The sequence below is a fragment of the Ciconia boyciana genome, chromosome 14 (assembly GCF_034638445.1).
Source record: "Ciconia boyciana chromosome 14, ASM3463844v1, whole genome shotgun sequence".
In the NCBI taxonomy this organism is placed as follows: domain Eukaryota; kingdom Metazoa; phylum Chordata; class Aves; order Ciconiiformes; family Ciconiidae; genus Ciconia; species Ciconia boyciana.
Genome location: NC_132947.1, coordinates 10,899,852 through 10,920,069, shown reverse-complemented (window position 1 = coordinate 10,920,069; position 20,218 = coordinate 10,899,852). Strand labels below are relative to the sequence as shown.

General features: G+C 36.5%; 1 protein-coding gene across 9 annotated transcripts in view; it reads right to left on the bottom strand.

Moving 5' to 3' along the window:
- The window catches only part of ZMYND8 (zinc finger MYND-type containing 8), a 61,394-nt gene that overhangs the window by 31,354 nt on the left and 9,822 nt on the right, over nt 1–20,218 (bottom strand). For 8 of the 9 annotated variants that reach the window (XR_012045107.1, XR_012045108.1, XR_012045109.1 and 5 more), the window contains exons 2-4: nt 19,946–20,016; nt 5,311–5,459; nt 508–726 (exon numbers count right to left, since the gene is read on the bottom strand). Coding sequence is in view for 6 of the 9 variants with exons in the window: in XM_072878935.1 (XP_072735036.1) it covers nt 508–726; nt 5,311–5,459; nt 19,946–20,016 (439 nt within the window). In the remaining 3 variants the exon portion in view is untranslated. The remainder of the gene's footprint in view (nt 1–507; nt 727–5,310; nt 5,460–19,945; nt 20,017–20,218) is intronic. The other variant, XM_072878937.1, reaches the window with a different exon arrangement.

Here is a 20,218-nt window from a genome sequence, read left to right as displayed (position 1 = left end):
TTTGCTTTCATTAAAGATACTTTGATGCTAAGTATTCTCTCCCCAGGAATTGCTGGAGAGGAATGATTAAATTCTTCCCCAGCCCTGCAGAAAAAAAAAAGTAATAAAATACCCACTTGTTTATGTAGACCCTACAGTGCAATTTTTTTCTGCACTGCTGCAGAGCTGATCAGCCCACTAGAAGAAGCACAAGTTAAACTAGTCAAAACTGCAGAATGTTTTCAGAATTAGAGGTGCCTGATGAAGAGATGACTCTTTGAAATGGTGCCTTCTCTAGAGGTGGAAACACAAAGGAAGTTGAAGACGTGGTAAGAAGGCAAACACAGCCCAGGCACACACACAGAAGAAGTGGTGAAGCTGCAATGGATGCCTCCTCTTCTGGTACAAATTTTTCTGGTACCTTTACCAAGAGGCAATATAGGAATAAACCAGAAACATTTCAGAATGCAAAAAAGCTGCTTATATCTCACAAACAAGAAAGAAATCCACTCCTTATATCAAACTAACCTCACATTCTGGGCAAAACCAATCCCCCTCTGGTTCCGCTGTCAGTTTCAGACACTTAGCATGATAAACCCGAGGACAGAGTTCACAGCAGAGGACTTGGCCTTCCCGATGACAAACCCAGCAATAGAAATCATTCCGTCCATCCTGTGGTACAACATCAACAGGGTCTGTGGTGAGTGGCTGCTTCATATAGTAAAACGGACCATGTCTTAGTTCTGACTGAAATGTAGGCAAGAAAAACAGGTTTGGTTTCAAAACAAATTTGCATTTTTTCAAATAATAATATGCATAATATATAAGCAAACAGAAGTTTACAGAGTCCGATTAACATTTATGCAAGCACAGTATCTTATTCATTGCACAAAATCTTTCATAAAGAAGTTTACTTCTTATTCAGATGTCAAATGCCAGTTTACCCTCAAGACTGAAAATAAATTTTTGTGGCAAGTGAGGGCATCAAGTGCAAGACATGCAAACCACCAAAAGTCAGTAAACACTTTTATCTTCAAGAAAAAAATATTGCTATAGAAGCTATTAGGTCCTCTAAACTCAGAATTCCGTGGGGCTGTGCAAGCTAAATACTGAGATATTTAGTGGTGGCTAAACCTGGGACAACTGAAGAAGTTAGTCCTGAAACAAGAAGTTGAACACCATGCAAATCTGTCCTAAGTTGCAGCAGTTCACAACTTTGTACAATGAAGCAAGCCAGTGCTGATTTTGATTAATAAGGCAAACTGTAGAGTAGGATGACAAAGGAGCGAATTCACATCCTGAACAACCACCTCTGCTACAGGAGCAGGAACACTGGGAGGGATTTAATCCACCAATTAAATGCCTATCAGAATTTAAGACTCACAATCTCCACCGTTTTGCCTGCACTAGAAAACAGTGTTAACTTTGTAAACTGCATGAACTAGTCTTCCACTTGAGCCCCAGACAGCTCAAAGATGACACAGCTGATGCCAGAACAACAAGAAGCAAAGAGCCTGGGATGGCTAAAATGGGTCCCCAGATACCTAAAGTTTGTTAGATCAGCTTTGAAGAGCTGCTAACATTTATTGGAAAACTACATTCTATTTATTAATGACAAGGGAACTTAAGTTTTCTGTTTGGTATTAATTATAGGAGTGGTTTGCTGAGGGAGGGAAACAATCTTGAATTTTAGGCAGTTTATTTACTGTAATTTTTTTGTTTGATGTAAAACCATTTGCTCATTACATTACTTGTAACTATCCAGATGCTTGTAGTTTGCAGAACCATTTTGTTTGGTTCTCAGGTAATTTTGTATGTGTCCTACACCATTTACACATCTGCAAGTTCTTAGACCCTTGAGCTGTCACATGTGCATGTGACTTACAGAACAGTGCAAGCATATGCATGTTCCATACCTCTGCAGCATCCTGTACAAAATTAGTCAAACAAGTCATAAATTAATGTCACCAGAAACCACCAGCATGCCAGCCTGGACTGTGATATTTCTAGATTTCTAAAGTTACAAAGGACAAGATCTAATTATTTGCATGAATAGAGGACCTTCAAGGTCAAATCAGATGACACAGAAGTGACAACCCAGCTGAAGATGTTAGATCTCAAAAGATACACCAGAAGAGATATTGTCTGCAGTTATCTAATACTGTATAATATTTTAGGCAAAGAAAGGATGTTACCCACAAACATTCCCAAAGCATTCTGCTACCTAAAATTTCACTCAAATTTCTATCAGTTTTGGTGTTTTTCATTTCCTATTCTACAGATGATACAGCTACTAAAAAGATACGTTGCTCCCACCACGGAAATGGGCAAAGTGTTATTTTCTACTTTCTCTGTATATATATTTAATCATATAAGATGACAAGACTTTCAGAAGAAAGGTTCTGTGAGATCCTGTGGAATAAGAGGGACAGCATAAGGCTTTAACTACATTTCAAATGTATTACTACTACAATCATTCAAACAGATATAAAGCCATACGGAAACCCAGAGTGAAGAAGGGAAAGTTGCCATTTACAGTGCAGAAACACGTTTTGTTTGCAGCTATATGCACCACAGCTGTGAGACCAAAATCTCAATGGTGTATACATGGAGACGTAGCTATGGGGCATTTCCTCAACTGCAGATAAAGGAAATTACCAGAAGAATTTAATACATACTCTGACTTTGAAGTGGGTATAAGCAATATATCCACATCAGCTTCCTAAGAATCAGATACTGCTTTAAGGCAAATATAAAACCTGTGAAACTATTCCACAGAAATGAGCTCATAACATCCAAACTGAACGAAAGTCCATTTTTGCTAGAGCATGAGAGGAATTAATTTTCTCTTCAAGGATGTCTCTATCTTTTAGACATCTATCACCTTATTTTGTCTAAGCCAAATTTAAGGGGAAAAAAAAAAAGTTCTGAGACTCAAAAAAGACCCAAACAACAAACCTAAAGGACTGAAAATGAATGATTCAACTGCATCAAAGGACCTTTTCACTTGCTCTAATCAGAGTAAAATGTTTTAAGAGTTTAAATTTTAACAGTTATGAAATAAAAGCTTTGTTTTTTCAACTGTTTCACAACTAGCCAGTTCAAACTGAAATAGGAGGTAGCTTGCTTTAAAGTCTTTAATAAAGTTATTAAGACCTGTAGAATGACATAGAAAACTGAAGAAAAAACAACAGTATTGTAGTGCTGTTTTGGGGAGAAAAAGATCACTATTTATATTCAGTTTAAATTCATATTGATGCTAGTAGTAAAACAAGTTGACAACTTCAATTACATTATAACTGACCAATTAAGTGTCAGAAGTTCCTGATTTTTAAGCTGTCTTAGCTACATTCTACAATTCCATAATTCTTTGCTTGTATTTCAACACTTTAAATACCTGTTGGCACCATTCTGAAGATCTGTTACTGCATCCACAAAATGTAATACAAAATTTCATGCAACTATAACTTTAGTAATGGTATCTTGAAATACCCAAATACTACAAAACACTTGGTAATGGAGAATATTAAGTTGGAGGTTTTCAATGATGATGTCATACCTCAAAATGGATTTATCAGCCAATCAGAACCACAGCTATCAGCTACATTATATTCAAAACTTAACCTGAGAGCAAAACAAGTAACTGTATGCTTAGCTCACATCTGTTCAGCCGTGAAATAATCTTTAACAACTCCTGCTACCATACAGAGTGGAGTTTTGCACCTACTTTAGAAACAATCACCTTTAGGCATGCCCATTTCAAATTTGACATGCAAGACAATATTAAATTAAAAACAACTTGTAAAAGCTAAACAAAACTAAATAGATGATATTTTCTTGCTAACTTGTAACAAATACAGCAAAATAAGCAAGTCTGATTGCTTTTCTTCATTAGATATACAACTTTATTCTATCCTGTAATATTTCAGGTCTGAGATACCTGGAAAACAGAAAATGATTTACTGAGGGGAATGTATCAAGTTCAACAATTGCAATTATGTTTTCACATATGTTTTTAAATGCATGAATAAAAAGTGGAAATTAAAACCCTAAGATTCAATTCCAGTGTTTGTAAAATTATCTCTACACTGCACAGGTAGAAGCTCAGACTTCAGTGGGACAACATCTCCCCAGGAAATGTCCAGGATGTAGAGGAATTTATACAGCCTGCAGTGAAGCTCAGTAAAAGCCAAACTGGCCACACTAAACTAGTGCAAGCATGCCTACACATGCTATTACTAGACCTCCCAATTATCCTTAAATAAAATGCGCTTGACACTGTAAAACTGTTCTCTAGCAAGGCCTGATTTATTCACAGTCTTTGTTCCAGGACAATGGTAGTGATAGGAATTTCATTTTCTTTCTTAACCAGTGCAATTGTACCAGGATAATATTTAATGCAGATGCAGCTACACCAGGAAAAAGTGCTTTAAACACTCAGAACTTAATCCTGTGTTTATATGATCCTGGAAAAATACACTGACACACAAAAGCACTTTGAAAAATACATAGGCATGTTATTATTAAACTAGATCATGTAACCTCCTCCGAAGACTGCTTTCATGTAATCTCCTCCAAGATGATGCAGGTGCTTTACAGCATTTGCTATTCTATACGCTTCATATAATTCTTTCGCTTGCATCACACAATGAATCAGAAATTGTCAAAGTCTTCTAGAGTCAAGTTCTTCTAAGAACTACAACAAATGCTATAAATTCAGTATTCAGAAGACACTGAAAATAAGGTTTCAAGCATGAAGACTGAAAAGTACTATCAGTGTGACCCTTTGATTTAACTAGTTTGGTAGGAGTGTACACTGCCCAGCAATGTAAAGGAAGGGAAGGGAATCTGCAGAGTACCAAGGAAGGAGCTGGATTTTTGTTAATAATTGGCAGCAGGACTGAAAGCAGATGAGAGACTTCCACTGACATTATGAGATCTTTCCTAATCTAGGATATCATGCCACTGAACTTTTTCTTTTAATGGTTTTCATTAATAACAGCTATTATTGTTGTTGTTGCTATTGTTATTATATTCCTTCATAATCTTTTTGTTCAAAATTGCATTTATTGGTTATAAATCTTCTTAGCTTTATGAAATCAAAAAGCAGGACACAGGTGGTCTTTCTCATACAGATGTAAAACAAAAATAAGAGAACACCCAAATCCAACTTATAATGCCAGCTCCTGCACCCACTGCATTCAAAAATGAATATCTACTTCTTAGAGTACAAAAATGGAGCTTCCTGAAGAGGAGAGCACTCCTGATCAGCTGTCTCTACATTTTTCATTGTTTCATACTCTAACATAACAGGACCATGATTTCTCTTACCTGCTCTTTATTATTACTGTTCAATAGACCAGGTTTCTTTTTCTTTTTTATAGGACTTGTTGATGCATCTTGTGGTGAGTGGCCATTAGAGGAATGTGGAGGGCTGGGAAACTTCCTTTTTTGTGCTGTGCGTTCAGCAGAGCCAGGATCTATAACAGATAAAAACAACATGGTTGAAGAGTGCATATTGATGAAAAACATGGAAACAAGGTTATGGTTTGTCATTCACACTCCTTTGCTGAACAGAATAAAAATTCTCAGTCGTCTTTCACCCAGTCACTGACAAAACTGGAAGCATAGACTTGCTAAGCAATGCTACTGTTAAGTGAATTCTCAGTAATTTAGACTTGCTAAGCAATGCTACTGTTGAGTGAATTTCTCAGTAATTTAGATCAGCATTAAATATTTTTTTCTTTTCCCACAGCATTTTGGCCATTCATCTCATCTCAAATTTTAGTATCTTTTGAAGTATAAGAACAATTATATTCTGTAGTTTAGCAGACTACTATGATAATTTATGTCATACACTTTAAAAGCAGAGAAACAACATTAACAGTTCCTGACAGCTTCATTCATGTACTTTAGGAACATAAGCAACAGAAGTTAAAACATGGTAAGAGGAAAGTCAGTCCTCCTCATTTATTTCTAATATTTAAATAAATGTATTGAAATATGTCAATAGAAAAAATGAAATTGTCCTATAGTCTGAAAATAAATATGCTACCTCAAATACTTAGTCATTTGTAGTACCTGCTAAATTTAATTGTAAAAAGATAAAATTAAGACAAGACTCCCAGTCAAGTAGTAACTTTTGACAGCAAGATAGAGCAACAAACTGAAAGTGACATAATTTTTCAGTGCCTCTTATAGTCAGAGCTCTCACATTCAACCAAGCAAATTACAAGAGCAATTTAAGAAGTCACAGCTTCCATCTATGCCTGAAGTTACTATCCCAAGTAACAAAGGTGACAGAAGGGAGCATGTGCCTGTGTCTCAGTTGCTCATGGATTGTCATCTTAGTGTAAATTCATCACAGCAGCAACTTAAGTAGCCGTGGTGGCTCTGAACTGCATTTTATGAAACATGCGCAAAATTCTTTAAAAATAGAAGGAAGTTGAGACATAGGCCTATCAAATTGATATCTGTTATGATGATCTTCATGTCTGCTTCACTCCTCCAATTATGCTAAATTATTTGAATTCTTCAAAGATTTTGAATTCATCTTTTTTTTACTTGGTCACTGTTTTGTGTTCATTAGAATATTCAGAAGGAATTATTTACAGCCTTACAAGAGTTAATACACTTCAAAAAAAATCACTGACAAGCTCATCAGAAATATCCTAGGTAAAAATAAGAGCATTTGCCACTTCATTTTCTCAGAACAAAATTTAAATGATTCCTAACGAATATAGAATGCTCAGCTCAATTACAAAGAACTTACTGACAGTTTTCAAAAGAAACAAGTATTCAATCAGCTGTAACAGACAATCACAGAACAGCGAAACAACCTTGACAAAATACAAGTGAAAATTCAAGAGAGTTGATTTAACATGTTTAATTTTACCTTAAGCTTTTATTGCATGCAACAAAACAAAATGATAGGTAAAACCATAGGGGTCAGAAGTCATCAATATCACAGAGAAACAACTGAACCCTCCCCCAAGTCATTCCCATCTTTTCAATCCCATACTCACATGTGCTAGTGAAAATGTTCGGTGGCTGCACACTAAACAATTGAGGAATAAAACCTATCTAAAAACTAACTTTTTTCTGAGTAATTTTTTTCTATGACTCCATGCACTGCACAGCCACACGAATCCTTGTAATGCATTCAGCGAAGCAGTTATACTGGATGGGAACATGTAGCAAGAAGGAGAAATGCTACTTTTGGTATTAATGCCACCTTAAAGTTTGTTTGGTTGGGTTTTTTTTCAAACAACAGTTTTGGCAGCTATTTGACAGAAGCTAGAGGCAATCAAACTGCTGGTTGCCATGATCCTATATCCTTTCCCTCCTAGATCTGTATTCTTGCCTTCCAGGCCTCACTGGGTGATCGGCTGAGCTGTCTCAGGTTGCCAAGTCACCAAAACCTAACACTTTACTCGAAGTCTCCAATGAACATTGGAGGTTCCAGAACAACAACCAGTAACTGGATCAACTGATCAGAGCATGTCTATTGTCAACAGATTTAAATTAACTTTAAAAAGGACCACCAAAAAAATACTGAAAGTTCCCCAAACAGAAAAAATACTGAAAACTACAGCATAGACCGGTTCACATAGGCAGTGGAAAAACACCTTTCTCCCACAAATGCCTCCCAATCTGACTTTTAACTACTTATTGAATGAGACAATTTTGTTGAGCTACAACATTCCTCTCAGGGAATGATTTTAACACATTTAAGGAGTCTCGCACACAATATGGCTACTGACACTTTCTCATGAGACAGTCTTACAAGTGAGCTAGTAAAACACAGTTTAGCTTAAAACTGTATTCAGAATAATGCCCTGTCAAATTGAAAAGTTACACTGAATCACATTCAAAAGTAAGGTAATTTGTCACATGGCACAAATCTTAGAGGGTCTATGGCACAATAAAGAACTGGATTAGATTTCTACATGATTTCTGTATTTTGTGCAAATGTGGAGGGGAAACAGTCAATAAGGAGAAATAAAAATTGACTGCAATAATGATTTGCACAAATAGAGATAAGATTAACAACCTACGCACTTTTCTCTAAATAGAAAAAAAGTATTTGGAACAATAGTTGAGCATGAACTGACTTTCTTCTGTTGTGACAAAGGGCAAACGATACTGATGTAAAAATGGGAGTGATATGTACGATGTAATCTTGATGTTAACCTTGGAATGCTTGCATATATGCTTAAGTTTATTGAAAATAATGTATTATTTAGTGGAAACAGTGAAACAATGTCAAGAAGCCACACAATTATTAACATAGAAAAACATTTTAAAAAATATGCTCAAAAAAAACATGATGCCACTAAAACTTACTCATGATGCAAGTTCAAGAAGTGATCTGAAAAGATACCTCTAGACTAAATTGCATTTCAAGAACATGTGCTATTTACATGTATGGAAGAAAATATAAAGAAAGATAGAAAAGGTGTAGTAGAAGAACTTCTGTGCAAGAAAAGTTGTACTGGTCTACATTAATTTGTGAAAATACCAATGTTACCTACTATAATTAGGATCACACTTTTTTCAGATGGGTCCAGACACATGAAAGATGTAATTGTTACCTAATCAGCTGTGAACATTACCATTTTTTTCAATTCCTGAAGCTTTTATTTTTTTTTCCCCAAATATGTAACTGCACAGAAAAAAGCAGTAGTTTTGACTTCTTCCTACACAATTCTACGGAAAACTTGGTGCTATATGGTGACTTCTGATTGACCAAAAGCTTGGTAACATGTCAAGATAATGATTAAGAATCAAGAAAACTCCAAATAAATATGAAAAAATATGAAAAGATAGATGGAAGAAGATATAAATGAGGGAGGGAAGAGAAATGTAGGAGCATTTGCCCATCCTGAGTTTTATTCATGTAGAATAGCTGCACCAGGCTAACAACACATGTAATTTCAGCAATCCTAGGGGAAGTGTCTGCCACTAGAGTTATGTAGGCACAGCTATTTCATCAGTGCTGCCTAGCAGAAATGTAGTGCTGGCTCTCAGAGAAATCTTTCTGTTGACATAAGTTATAAAATTTTGGCAAAATGTAGTTAAGCTGGTTTAAACAAACAAACAAACAAACAATAAAACTTTTGATGTTTTGAGTTTTCTTTGACACTAAGAAATGTGATTTTTTTTTTCCTTTCCACTCCTCCCCTTTTATACCTGTAGGCATCATTTAGGACCAGTTATATTCTAACATGCCTAGGCTGAATTAAAACAATACAATGTGTCTGAGACAATTATTGTTACTTGACTTCTTTCAGTTCAAGCAAATCTGTCTCCCACTCCATTTAGGCCAAAATTTAGATTGATTTGACAATACAAAGAATTGCCAGGTAAGGTATGATGTGTGAAAAATGTGTGAAAAATACAATGTCTGCCTCCTCCCCTCCTTAAGCAATTATGACAATAAAAATCCTAATACAGGTACAACTATGCTGACAGAAGACTAGGGATTTTTTTCAGTTTAGCTAATTATGCACAGAAGGTGGCAGAAGAGCTCCTTTGGCTAGCATATGCTTCATCTATCCCAAGAGAGCTGAGCAAATACAGCTATCCTGGAAGAAACACTGCAGCATCAGTGTCAGCTAAACCAAAACCCACAACTTAACGAAAGCGATCAAACTTAAAACCAAAACAAGCTCTGAATTCTATTTTTTTCATTAAAGTAGAACAGAGCTTACTCAGCATGGGAACTGTTTGCATTCAGAGTGATCAGCAAAAACAGCATCATACTGTATCTTTTCTCATCTTTCTATCACCACATGGCTAAGAACAGCATGTACAATATAAGTCTTTGTTTATTATAATTTGCAGTTCCCAACAGAGAGTTTCCATACATTCCCAAAGGCAGTCATAAGTAAATTGGTCTTAATGTGAAGTGCTGACCATGCCTTAATCCTTTTTTTCCCAATGCAGAGAGATCTGCAGAATTGTCTCTCTCTACAGCAAACAACATCCCCAAAGTACTTGCAAGGATCTCCGAGTCTGAGTTTCTCTCCAGCAAAGGAAGCCCTCACCATAACTCACTGAAGAGAGTTAGGCTTTTATTCCCAGACTGTACATATGCAGGCACAGCTTAAAACAGGAGGGTAACAGGAGAGTATAGTTTCCTGCCCTTTGATTTCCATTTCTTACTCCCAGGCACAAAACTGCCACCAGTGGAGCACACCAGTGTCCTTTCAGCTCTTCAGCCTCAGATTGTGGGGATTACAAAGAAGCTGCTTGTGACAGTGCATATTGTGCCTCAGCTCTAAGTAAGAAAAAAGAAAATCAGGTGTAAAGTTCCTCTTCGTTGCCCTGCCCCCATAAAGTGATGCTTCTTACTTTTAAATGCTGTTTTTTCCTAAACTGATTCAGGGTCAGGAAAAGGGTTAAATTGTTATTAACTAAACCAGAACTGAATTATAATTCAGTCACAGCCAAATCCAAACTACACTTCAACAGAAAAGATACTGATTCAATACCAATTAAACCAAATGATCACAGAGACCTATGTGTTTGGTTAAGTGATTTCAAAACCTACTTAAACTAGTGTAATTTTCTTCTGTGGTTCAAGCCTGAGCATACTAGGGATTTTCAAATAAACTAGTGGTGACTCATGGACAACATACAAAAACTGACCTGAAGTACACCTTTTTTTTTTCAGCTGGCAAGTTATTGAAATGCACAGAGATTTTCTTGAGGCAATGTAAGATGTAACTGGAAAAATTAAGGAATAGACAGGAAAACAGCAATGCACAGGCATTTTCTTTAAGATTTACTTGTGCTAGTGGAATAGGCTAATGTTTTTAACTATCACTATATATTGCCAACTTACCAATCTGTGAGGGACCTAATAATATGAACAATCTTTTAATTCAGTTAAAGTGAAATAAGAATAGTAGCACCTACTTAAATTGTTTGAGTTATAGTTTTCAATTCTAATTAAGATCAAAAATCCTCAAGTTGCATTTTGTGTGAATTTCTTTCAATAGCAGTGCCATGTTTAGAGCACACTGCCTCTTCTTCCTCCTTGGCTCTTCCAGCTGTGTTAGCAATGTTTGTGTAGCTGTGCTGTGAACCAGATCAAGAAATTCATCCCTGTTAAAATAACCTGTCAGGAGGAAAGTTAATTTTTAACCTGGATCACTTCCCCAGTGTAGTTTAACTTAATACTTATTACTTGAACAAAATGAAACAAATCCAAGAGGAAAGAAAAAAAAAGACCAAATTTAAACTATGCAATAACTTAGTGACTAGGACAATTACTTAGGAGGTGGATTCAAGTTTGTGCTCCAAAAAGGAAAAGCGAGAATTTGTGTGATCTCTTCTATGTCAAGTATTTTTAAAAAGGTGTTTAATGAGCAAGAATGGTCTCAGTTTGGAGAGTATCTCACCATGCCAGTTCATCTCCAGTTAGCACATATCCCTGCAATCTCCCTGCTGCTTCTACGAAACTCCTATCATATACTGAGCACGTCAACCTGGACCAAACTTTTCAGATAGGCATCCAGTTGTGCACCCACCTTTTCTAACTGAAAAGGCTGAGATCACTTGCAGTTACTCAGCACTCAGAAGGTTAGTAAGAAATGAAATGTGCTGTGTACTAAATGAAGGGCATTACAGTAAAATAAAAAAATGAACATTTCATTGATAAACCAATTGTCCTAACAAATTAATTTGCCAAGCAACCTTACTCCACTTATTTCTTGATTTTTTGTGTGATTTTGCTTTCTTAGCATTTATTTCAAAATCATGTTTCCACTGCAAGTGAAAAAATAGACACCTGAAATAACTTTTTAAATTCTCATTAAAAGTTACCTGTTTTTACATCACTAGGTTATTATTAATTGCTCTGTAATATTGCCAAGGTTGACATAAGCACCTATGAGTGCTGTTGCAAACCATTCCTTGGGGACAACAAGCTAACCCGAGCTTCACCTAAAGTTTAAAATCTTTGTTTCAGCATGCCATCATGTGACTAAAGGATTAGTAACTAATGCTTCCAGAAGACAGACTAAAGCATACTTAAACCCTAAAAGCCTTAATTTCGCACTTTGTTTTAGAAGTCCAATTTTATGTGATGGTAAGGCAGTTTTTAAGCAGATAAACTACGATAGTGACTTAATACAATTTAGCTTAGAAAAAAAACTATAAAACCAAAAAAAAGTACATTATTCTTCTACATCAGGGATCTTGTCTTGCTGCAGCATATGGAGGATAGACCACAACCGTATCTTCTATGTTCTACATTGCCAAGTGCTTTACTGTAAGTATTCAATAGCAACAATCCCTGACAACTAACTGAGAAGTCTCATTTTTCTCAATGGAAGCAGGTGCCAACTCAAAAAATGTGTAAAAGTAAAATGTTGTTTTCCTTGCTTTTCCCATGACACCCAAATGTAATTCTTCCTGAAAACAAGTAACATCAACATGCCTTACTGTAAGAACACAGCTTAAACTGCTCAATACCAAACACTTATCAACAGTGACGCCTTACATGCCCTTATGCCCTCCTTTCCATATACCTTTTTTTGTTTTTAATTTAAAAACTTGCTTAAGCTAAATGCAATCAAAGTAATTCCAGACTAAAACCAAAATGAAACGGTTTCTCCATCTGTATTTCTAAGCATCTATTACACTTGCATTAGTTTCTCTACTAATAAGACCTTCATTAGAGCTGAAATCCACAGCAAGGTACACAGATCTAAGTTAAGGCTTCACAGTACCCTTTCACAGACACACTTTCTTCCCTTTTCCTTTCTCTAGCACTGTTATTTGTTCACCCAGGAAGCAAGATGGTTTAGATAACTGATTTGGCCAAAACCAACAAAATCCTCAAAAATTAATTTCAGCTGAATCCCAACTTTGGGACATACCAAGTCCCAAAGTTGACAGTGCCAGTATAAAGGAAAAGGATGGAAATGTGGCTGACATGAAGGAGCGTGCGAGCACGGCAGGCTTAGATCAGCATATATCACCTTAGTGTTGCATCCTCAGTGCACTGGATAGCAAGCCAATTAAGAAAAGCCTGAGTACATCAGTCTTACTATACATCATGATTTTCAAATTCAACCTCACAAAAAGGTTAAGCAAACAAAACAAAAGCCTTCCCCAAAAGTGTGGAAATTGCAGGATAAAAGCTTTTTACTGTCAGCAAAGAATTATCCTTTTTTTTAGCTAGTGTGGAAAAGAAGAAAAGTATTACATTTCAAAACTAAAACCAGCACACAAAATAAAACAAGCCAAAACCAGCACACAAAATAAAGCACAGACAATCACAAAATTTATCTTTATCTTAACTACATCAAGGTTACTAAACTTTCATGTTTTAGTAATTCAAATGAATTAGTTATTCCAATTCTGTACCTAATTTTCTTATATACATGTTCTATGAAAAATGAGCTGTTATAAAGTGGTAATATCTACTGCTTGTAGAACAAAAATTTTCTGTTCTGGAAATTTTCAGAAAGTGAGAAAAAAAAAGCTTTTCAACTTGTGTTGTGATAAAGGTGGTAAAATTAGCAGTCATTTTGTTTTTCCAGGAGCCAGAAACAGCAATGTATTTTTTCAGTGAAAGCATTATTTTAGTCTTCCAGGAACAGTATTAAATATCAGTAAACTGAGACTTAGTTACACCAATAAAAGTTTTCTGTGATGTAAGTTATGTGCTTGATATCTCAATGCAAGTGGGTCAAATATGCAAAATTCTGAATAATGTTTCCAATTAGAAACCTAGTCAATTGTTCTATGTAAGTTAGACACTCAGCAGAAGTGTTACTTAAACACAGCCAGCCCAAGGCTACTTCTGTTAACATTAATTCCCAATCCCATGCTATCTTTTTTATTATGACACAAATAGTTCTGCCAACATTTGGTGAACCATATCAAGGAATTAAATTAGATTAAATGTAACAGAACAAAAATCTTCATGAAAGCAGTTTCATGAAGAATTCATTTGATGGCTGTAAGAAACAGCTAGGCTAGCTTAAAAAAGAAGGCTGCATGAGGAAAGTTACAAGAATACAAAGGTGACTGAAGACTACTTAAACTGTTATTATCCCATAGAAATGTGTAACTATGCCTTTAGAAGGAACAAGAACAAAAGCAGAAAACTGACATCCACCTAGAGTGTCACTTCTCTCTTTCCTCCTCCTCAAAAGCTCTGAATGCGTGCACTTTAAATGGTGTTGAGGGAAATCAATGAAGAATTCTGAGGGAAAAAGGAGCAACACTAACTCCATTGTCAGCATCATTACAGTCTGATTTGACAGAACAGGCTTCAATTAATAATTTATATGGATTCCAGAACTGTGAAGTCTCCCAGTTATATTTATTATCCTGAATGGCTGCTAATAGATTTATGATTTTTCAGATCCATTACCTACAATACTATAGCAAGCTTAATTATCTTCAAAACACTTAAAATCATGGATAAATCTGTTAGAATTTATACTCAACTCTGAGGCATTTTAATCTTATGCCAGAATTTTGAAATATGATGCAGTTGTAATCAACCACTAAAGCCCTGTTTACATTCCAGAAACTTCAACTGATGCAATTAACCCAATCCAGTTGCTTAATGTAATAAATAACAGAGGTTAGCCATGGTTGTGTAAAACCTGATGAACTCCTACTACATTATAATTTTACACAAATACAAAAAGACACTGTTATTTGTTTCTTCATTGTGGGACTTCGGAAGATAAAGAAACACTTCCCAACAACCTGCAATATAAGAGATTGTAAGCTGTTTATAAACTAGAGCCTGGCTGTAGGGGGACCTAGTGCCCCAAGGCACTCCTGAAGACCCCCTCTTGATTACTAAGTAACAAGGGCTCTGCACTAGAGAGAAAAGCCTCGGGCTGTACTACTATTCGCTGGAGGATTCTCAAATTACATTTCACATTGGAGTAAGAACCTCATCTCTATGTGATTAAATACTTGCTATCACTGCACAGAAAGTTGATACACAATGTACTATTATGAAACTGTTACAAAATATATAATGTATTCTGGAAATTCCATTTTACTAGTCATTTTGCATTTATATTCAAAATATCTGAACCTTTTACCACTGAGAGAAGCCACTAAGACCAAAGCCTTCAGCACAAACCTGCAGCAATGCAAAAGCTGTAAAAGTCAGAATTCTCACCATTAAGCAGTATTGTCTCAGTATACGATTTTATAACAAGCTAAGACCATCAGTGACTAGCTGTCACTGAGGGGGGCAAGTCTGCTCCTAGCAATGACATCTGTCCAACTCCCTAGTAATCTGGTTCAGGGAGATAAGCAGGTAGAAAACTACTTCTATACCCAAGTCCTTAACTGACTCAGAAGAGGACGGACTAAGAGCCAGCATAGATGTAAAGGAAATATAAGGGACGTATGACTGATGATGGAAAAAAGAGAGTTAAAGAGCTCCTTTTGACAAGTCACTAGACAGGCAATGGTTACAGTACTAGCTGAAACATATGAAACCTACATGGAAGTCCATCCGCCACCACAGCTAACTACTGTTGGCAGGTAATTAAGATAAACTAGCAGAAAAGTAACCTGAGAATTTAAAAAAAATAAAATTCTTCCAGGTTAATAGGATGAAAAAGCCCAGTGGAGAGTTCACTGCTGTCCAAAGAGAACAAGTGCAAGTGAAGACAGAACTGCACCAAACAATTAAGTTGGTTATGCTGCTCTGGAACCACAACCTGGAAATACTCAGAAAATTCTCCAGAAAGCCTTGCAAGCCCCATCTTGAAATAGTTAATAAACAAGGTTAAAAAGTAGGCCATAGGGCTAGAACAGAAACATAACAAGAATTTTCTGTCAGACATGTTAATGTATCATATGCAGAGGACAAAATATTATAATAACCTAATCCATGGCCTTTCTCCTTTGCTAAATAGCAATCCTCTGCTGACTCCATTTTGTGTTTTTGGACTCATTTTATCTCTTTAAGCTGTCATTTCCCATTTCCAGTTCTCAGATGCCTTATGCCTTCTTGTTCTGATCAAGAGTAGTGTATTTTAAAACCTCGTCTTTAGTAAAGCTGCACATGCACAGCTTATAAGCAGATCTAAATTATAACTGCTACAGTAACTCTCCTCCTCTTCCCTTCCCCACCTCACCAGATGTCTGTCCCCATAACTTTTTGCAGACAGGCACTTGTGTGTAATAGTAAGGTTAATCAGTTCATGATTCAGGCAAAAACTAATACTACAAAAAATCATCAATTTTCAGCTAGATCAGCTGCTTGATATAGCTTACTATGCAACAGCATAAGCATCAGTGCCAGCCTAAGGAGAAGGGTAGAAAAACGCAGCTGAAGATGAGCGTGTAGGGCTGCATAGCTCTGACCACAGCTATAGACTCACTCTTACATATGATATTATAAAGCATACATAAGAAGCGTCAGCTATGGTTTTAAGCTCGAGTTTCATTACAGCCTAACCCTATCCAAATGTTAGCTACCAAAGCTCTATACTTCCTGCACCCGACTGGTATATTCCTGCCCTCTCTCTTACACCAGTTCTGGCAGTCTACCAAGCCATTTCAGCACAATAAGCTAGTAGAAAACTATTCATGTTTTACAGTTCAGTTAGTTTCCTGCCAGCTTAGGTATGGAAGGAAGTGGATAAAACTGCTGCATCGAGCAGTTTGACCAGCTTAAGCTGCTTTGAAACCACCACTTTACTTAAACCAATTCAAAGGCTATGTCAACACCCTTGTTACAGATTAAAGAATGCATGTTTCAGTTTAGCTTAAACTGAACTGGAATTGATTTATAGCAATTAAAATTAAACTGCCTATACCAAAACAAGAATGTTCATGAAGAGGTCTGCATCAGGCTAATTGGTTTTAAAGCAATTCCATTTATTTTCCTACAACTTTCTTCAGACATGGCCTCAAATGAGCTCTACAAACTGTAGCAGAGCACGTTAGGTTACAAACTTGTAGTGTATCAGCTTCTCCAGAACAAGTGTGAAGTTAACACAATGCCACTGATTGATCTCCTGCACAGGCTTCTCAGACCATCAAAAAACCCAAACAAACCAAGAAGAGCTGTATGCTTCCCTTAAGGGTTTGCCTATATAGGGTCAATTTCCTCATCTACATCCTTTCTAAACTGCACAAAGCAAAATTCCGAACAAGATTAATGTTACAAGAGGAAACATTGTTACCACTATCCCACCGGTTTAGAACCTTGCTGCACTTTTTCTACCTTTCACAGAGTGTAACAACAGTTTTAAAATTCTGGTTTGACTTTGCTGCTACAGAAACACTGCGCTGAACTAACAGAGAAACTTATCTCAATCCAGATAACAGCAGTCCAGAAAGATAAATTTTAGCAGGTGTATAATATGGCCAGCTCTTGTACTAAGCAGATGACATTTATGATCCTTTTACTTTCTATGCAAAACTACATATTCAACTAGTATAAAGTTCTACCACTAATTCATAATTAGGTTGGGAATACAACAAAGCAAGATGGCTTATAGGCCAGTCTCAAAATTTCCTTACAACCCACATCACTTCTTCACTGAAAAAAATATATACCTGTAAGGGCTTGGGGTGGGTGGTTGTTAGTCTCTCCCTTAGAATGGTGCTGGCATGGGTTTCATCAGCATACATGTCAAATTTAACAAACCAATTAAAGCAAATCAGTATCTAGTTAAATAAATATCAAATCCATTATTATTATTCTTCAATTAATTCAAACTCTGTTAAATTTTATGTTTACTATGGTGACATACACGGGCTGTTCAGATCACTCTCACTGGTGTTTAAAATACTAAGAGTCCCACTGTGTACAGACCAGTGACTTCCACACAATGACAGCTTGGGCCAGTCTAAACTAGCACTGGGGTGATCCTGCCTTTGTCTTCCAAACCACTCTCCTTTCAATTACTACCAGAGCTTGCCTATGAACTGGTTCAGGGAGTTGTATCAACAGTAAACTCAGTGCAAAAATGAGTCGTCTTCTGCCAGGTTAGCTCCTTTTGAATTGACTGATTTGAACTGATCAGAGCCCACAAAGCAAGGGGAGCTGCAAGATCATGTGGCTGACAAGGTTGGGAGATGAAAGACTGAGCCTTTCAATAACCATGAGGTATTAAATCAGCTCACTGTCCTGGGAAACTTCATCTTAACCCTACAAAAAAAGGTTAAAAGTTTCCTGTGGACTTAATTCATTGAAACAGTACACCTTGAGGTCAGACCAGCACTAGAACTAATGCAAGGGAATTGCAACTTTTTGTGTGGGCCATACACCTGTTTCTGGGCTGAGTAAAGCAACAGCACTAAAATGCAGACATCTACATAAATAGGTATCAGACTCATAAATGACACTTAGACATTGATTATGTCAGAGTGACATGACTAATAGTTTAGCTCACTTGATGCACGTGAAACTCTTATTAGTACTAATATGTGGGCCAAAGTCTTTCCAAGGAGAAATGAAGGTGAGATTTCACGGGCAGCTAAATGCATCTAATAACCCCCTTTGTCTCTATATCGAGTTCTCATACTCGCCAAACTCTTTCACAAACAAACTGGTCACTAAAACAGCAGAAAAATGTTTCAGTTTTTAAGTTGGTTAGAAAGTTCAAGGGGCTGGGATCTGACAAGCACCACAAAGGAAGTAAGCAGTGGGAGTACAAAGCTGGGAGCTCACCCCATTTAGCAGCAATCATTAAAGCAACAAAAAATAGTTTACTTTCTGCTGGCTTAGAAAACTGAAATACAGAGATAAATAAACATCGAAAGCAGTCCAGTGATGGAGACTGACATGCAAGACCAGAACCAGAGAAGGGAGAAGGAGCAAAAGGAGCTAGTGAATCTCTTCTGAGCTGTCAGATCGTATGTACTACCTTGTCTAACCATACCATGATAACGGAAACAAGAAATTTACTGTCCGTTAGTACAAATAAGACCTAAATGCAATTTTATAACCATGTTATATACCCAAGCTACCTCATCAAAAACCAAGGGAATGCAGATGATCTGTGCCATGCTTTCAAGAAAATTACATCTGCATATTCAGAGTTAACTAGACTTACGACCCCTGTAGTAGAAATGTGAAGAGTATGTGCCAGAATTTAAAAAGGATGGTAGTAACCATTGCTGCCATTTTACAGAAATGGCTTTCAAGTAAACTGAGCTGCAAAGTCAGCTGCAAGTACAAAAGGAGATGGAGAGGCAGCTGGCAGTCAATTACAATGAACTGGAGTAAACAATTATGTGCAAGTATTCTGACTGAAGGGCATTTCTGTCCCCCCACTCCAAATGACAGTGGGAATATTTACACTGATATAGATGGTTACATATTTGGCTTTCTTTATACCGAGAGATAACGTCATTCACCTTTAGTAATTCATTCTTAGGGAAAACTCCAGAAACCAGAAGGACAGAAATTCTCAGTCACCTGCAATTGCACCACCAAGTTTAATTCATGTCAGGGATGGATACATAAATGTCCATGAAATACATACTGTGCAGGGGACCAATTTTTGTGGAAACAGAAATGTTACTGTTCTTCTTTATTCTTAGGAAAATTAGGAATTGTTACTGTAGGAAATACTATCTTATTATTATTATCATTATTATTATTACTACTACTGCTATATACTCCTACATTGCAAATCTAAAAGTACTTTAAAGGAAGCCGTGATAAGTGAGATGATACAAGAGGCTGATGTTTTTTCATCATTTAACCTAGGTTAGTTATTAATAAACCAGAAATTACAAGGAGGGGGGGGGAGGAGGGGAGAGAGTTTGACATATAATGAAAACCAAGCAAAAATTAAAACACTTTCTAACATACAATAGTCATTGTGAAAAATACAATGGGCCTTGAGTCTTCACTCAAGAGCAGCTTCATGGTAGATTACACAGTTTCACTATCCTGGTTTACAAATATTCGTATGTTCTAGAACAGAGATGAAATATTCCTTCTTACCTTTGGATCGAGTGGAGATATCCATCCCCTCCACCACCTCCTGCTCTGCCTTTATTTCCTCTTCAGCCAAGCTGCAGGATTCAAAAAGGTGAATTAGAATAGTTATAGATTGTATTATTCCCATGTCTAACTTCATGTATAGAAGTTCAACATAACATTGTCAAATATAACTATATTAAAATTTCTCATGAAATGAAAGGTCTGGTGTTTGCCAGAGTATACACTGACCAAAACATGGAGGAAAAAAAATCCAGGTACACGTCTCCTGCATGT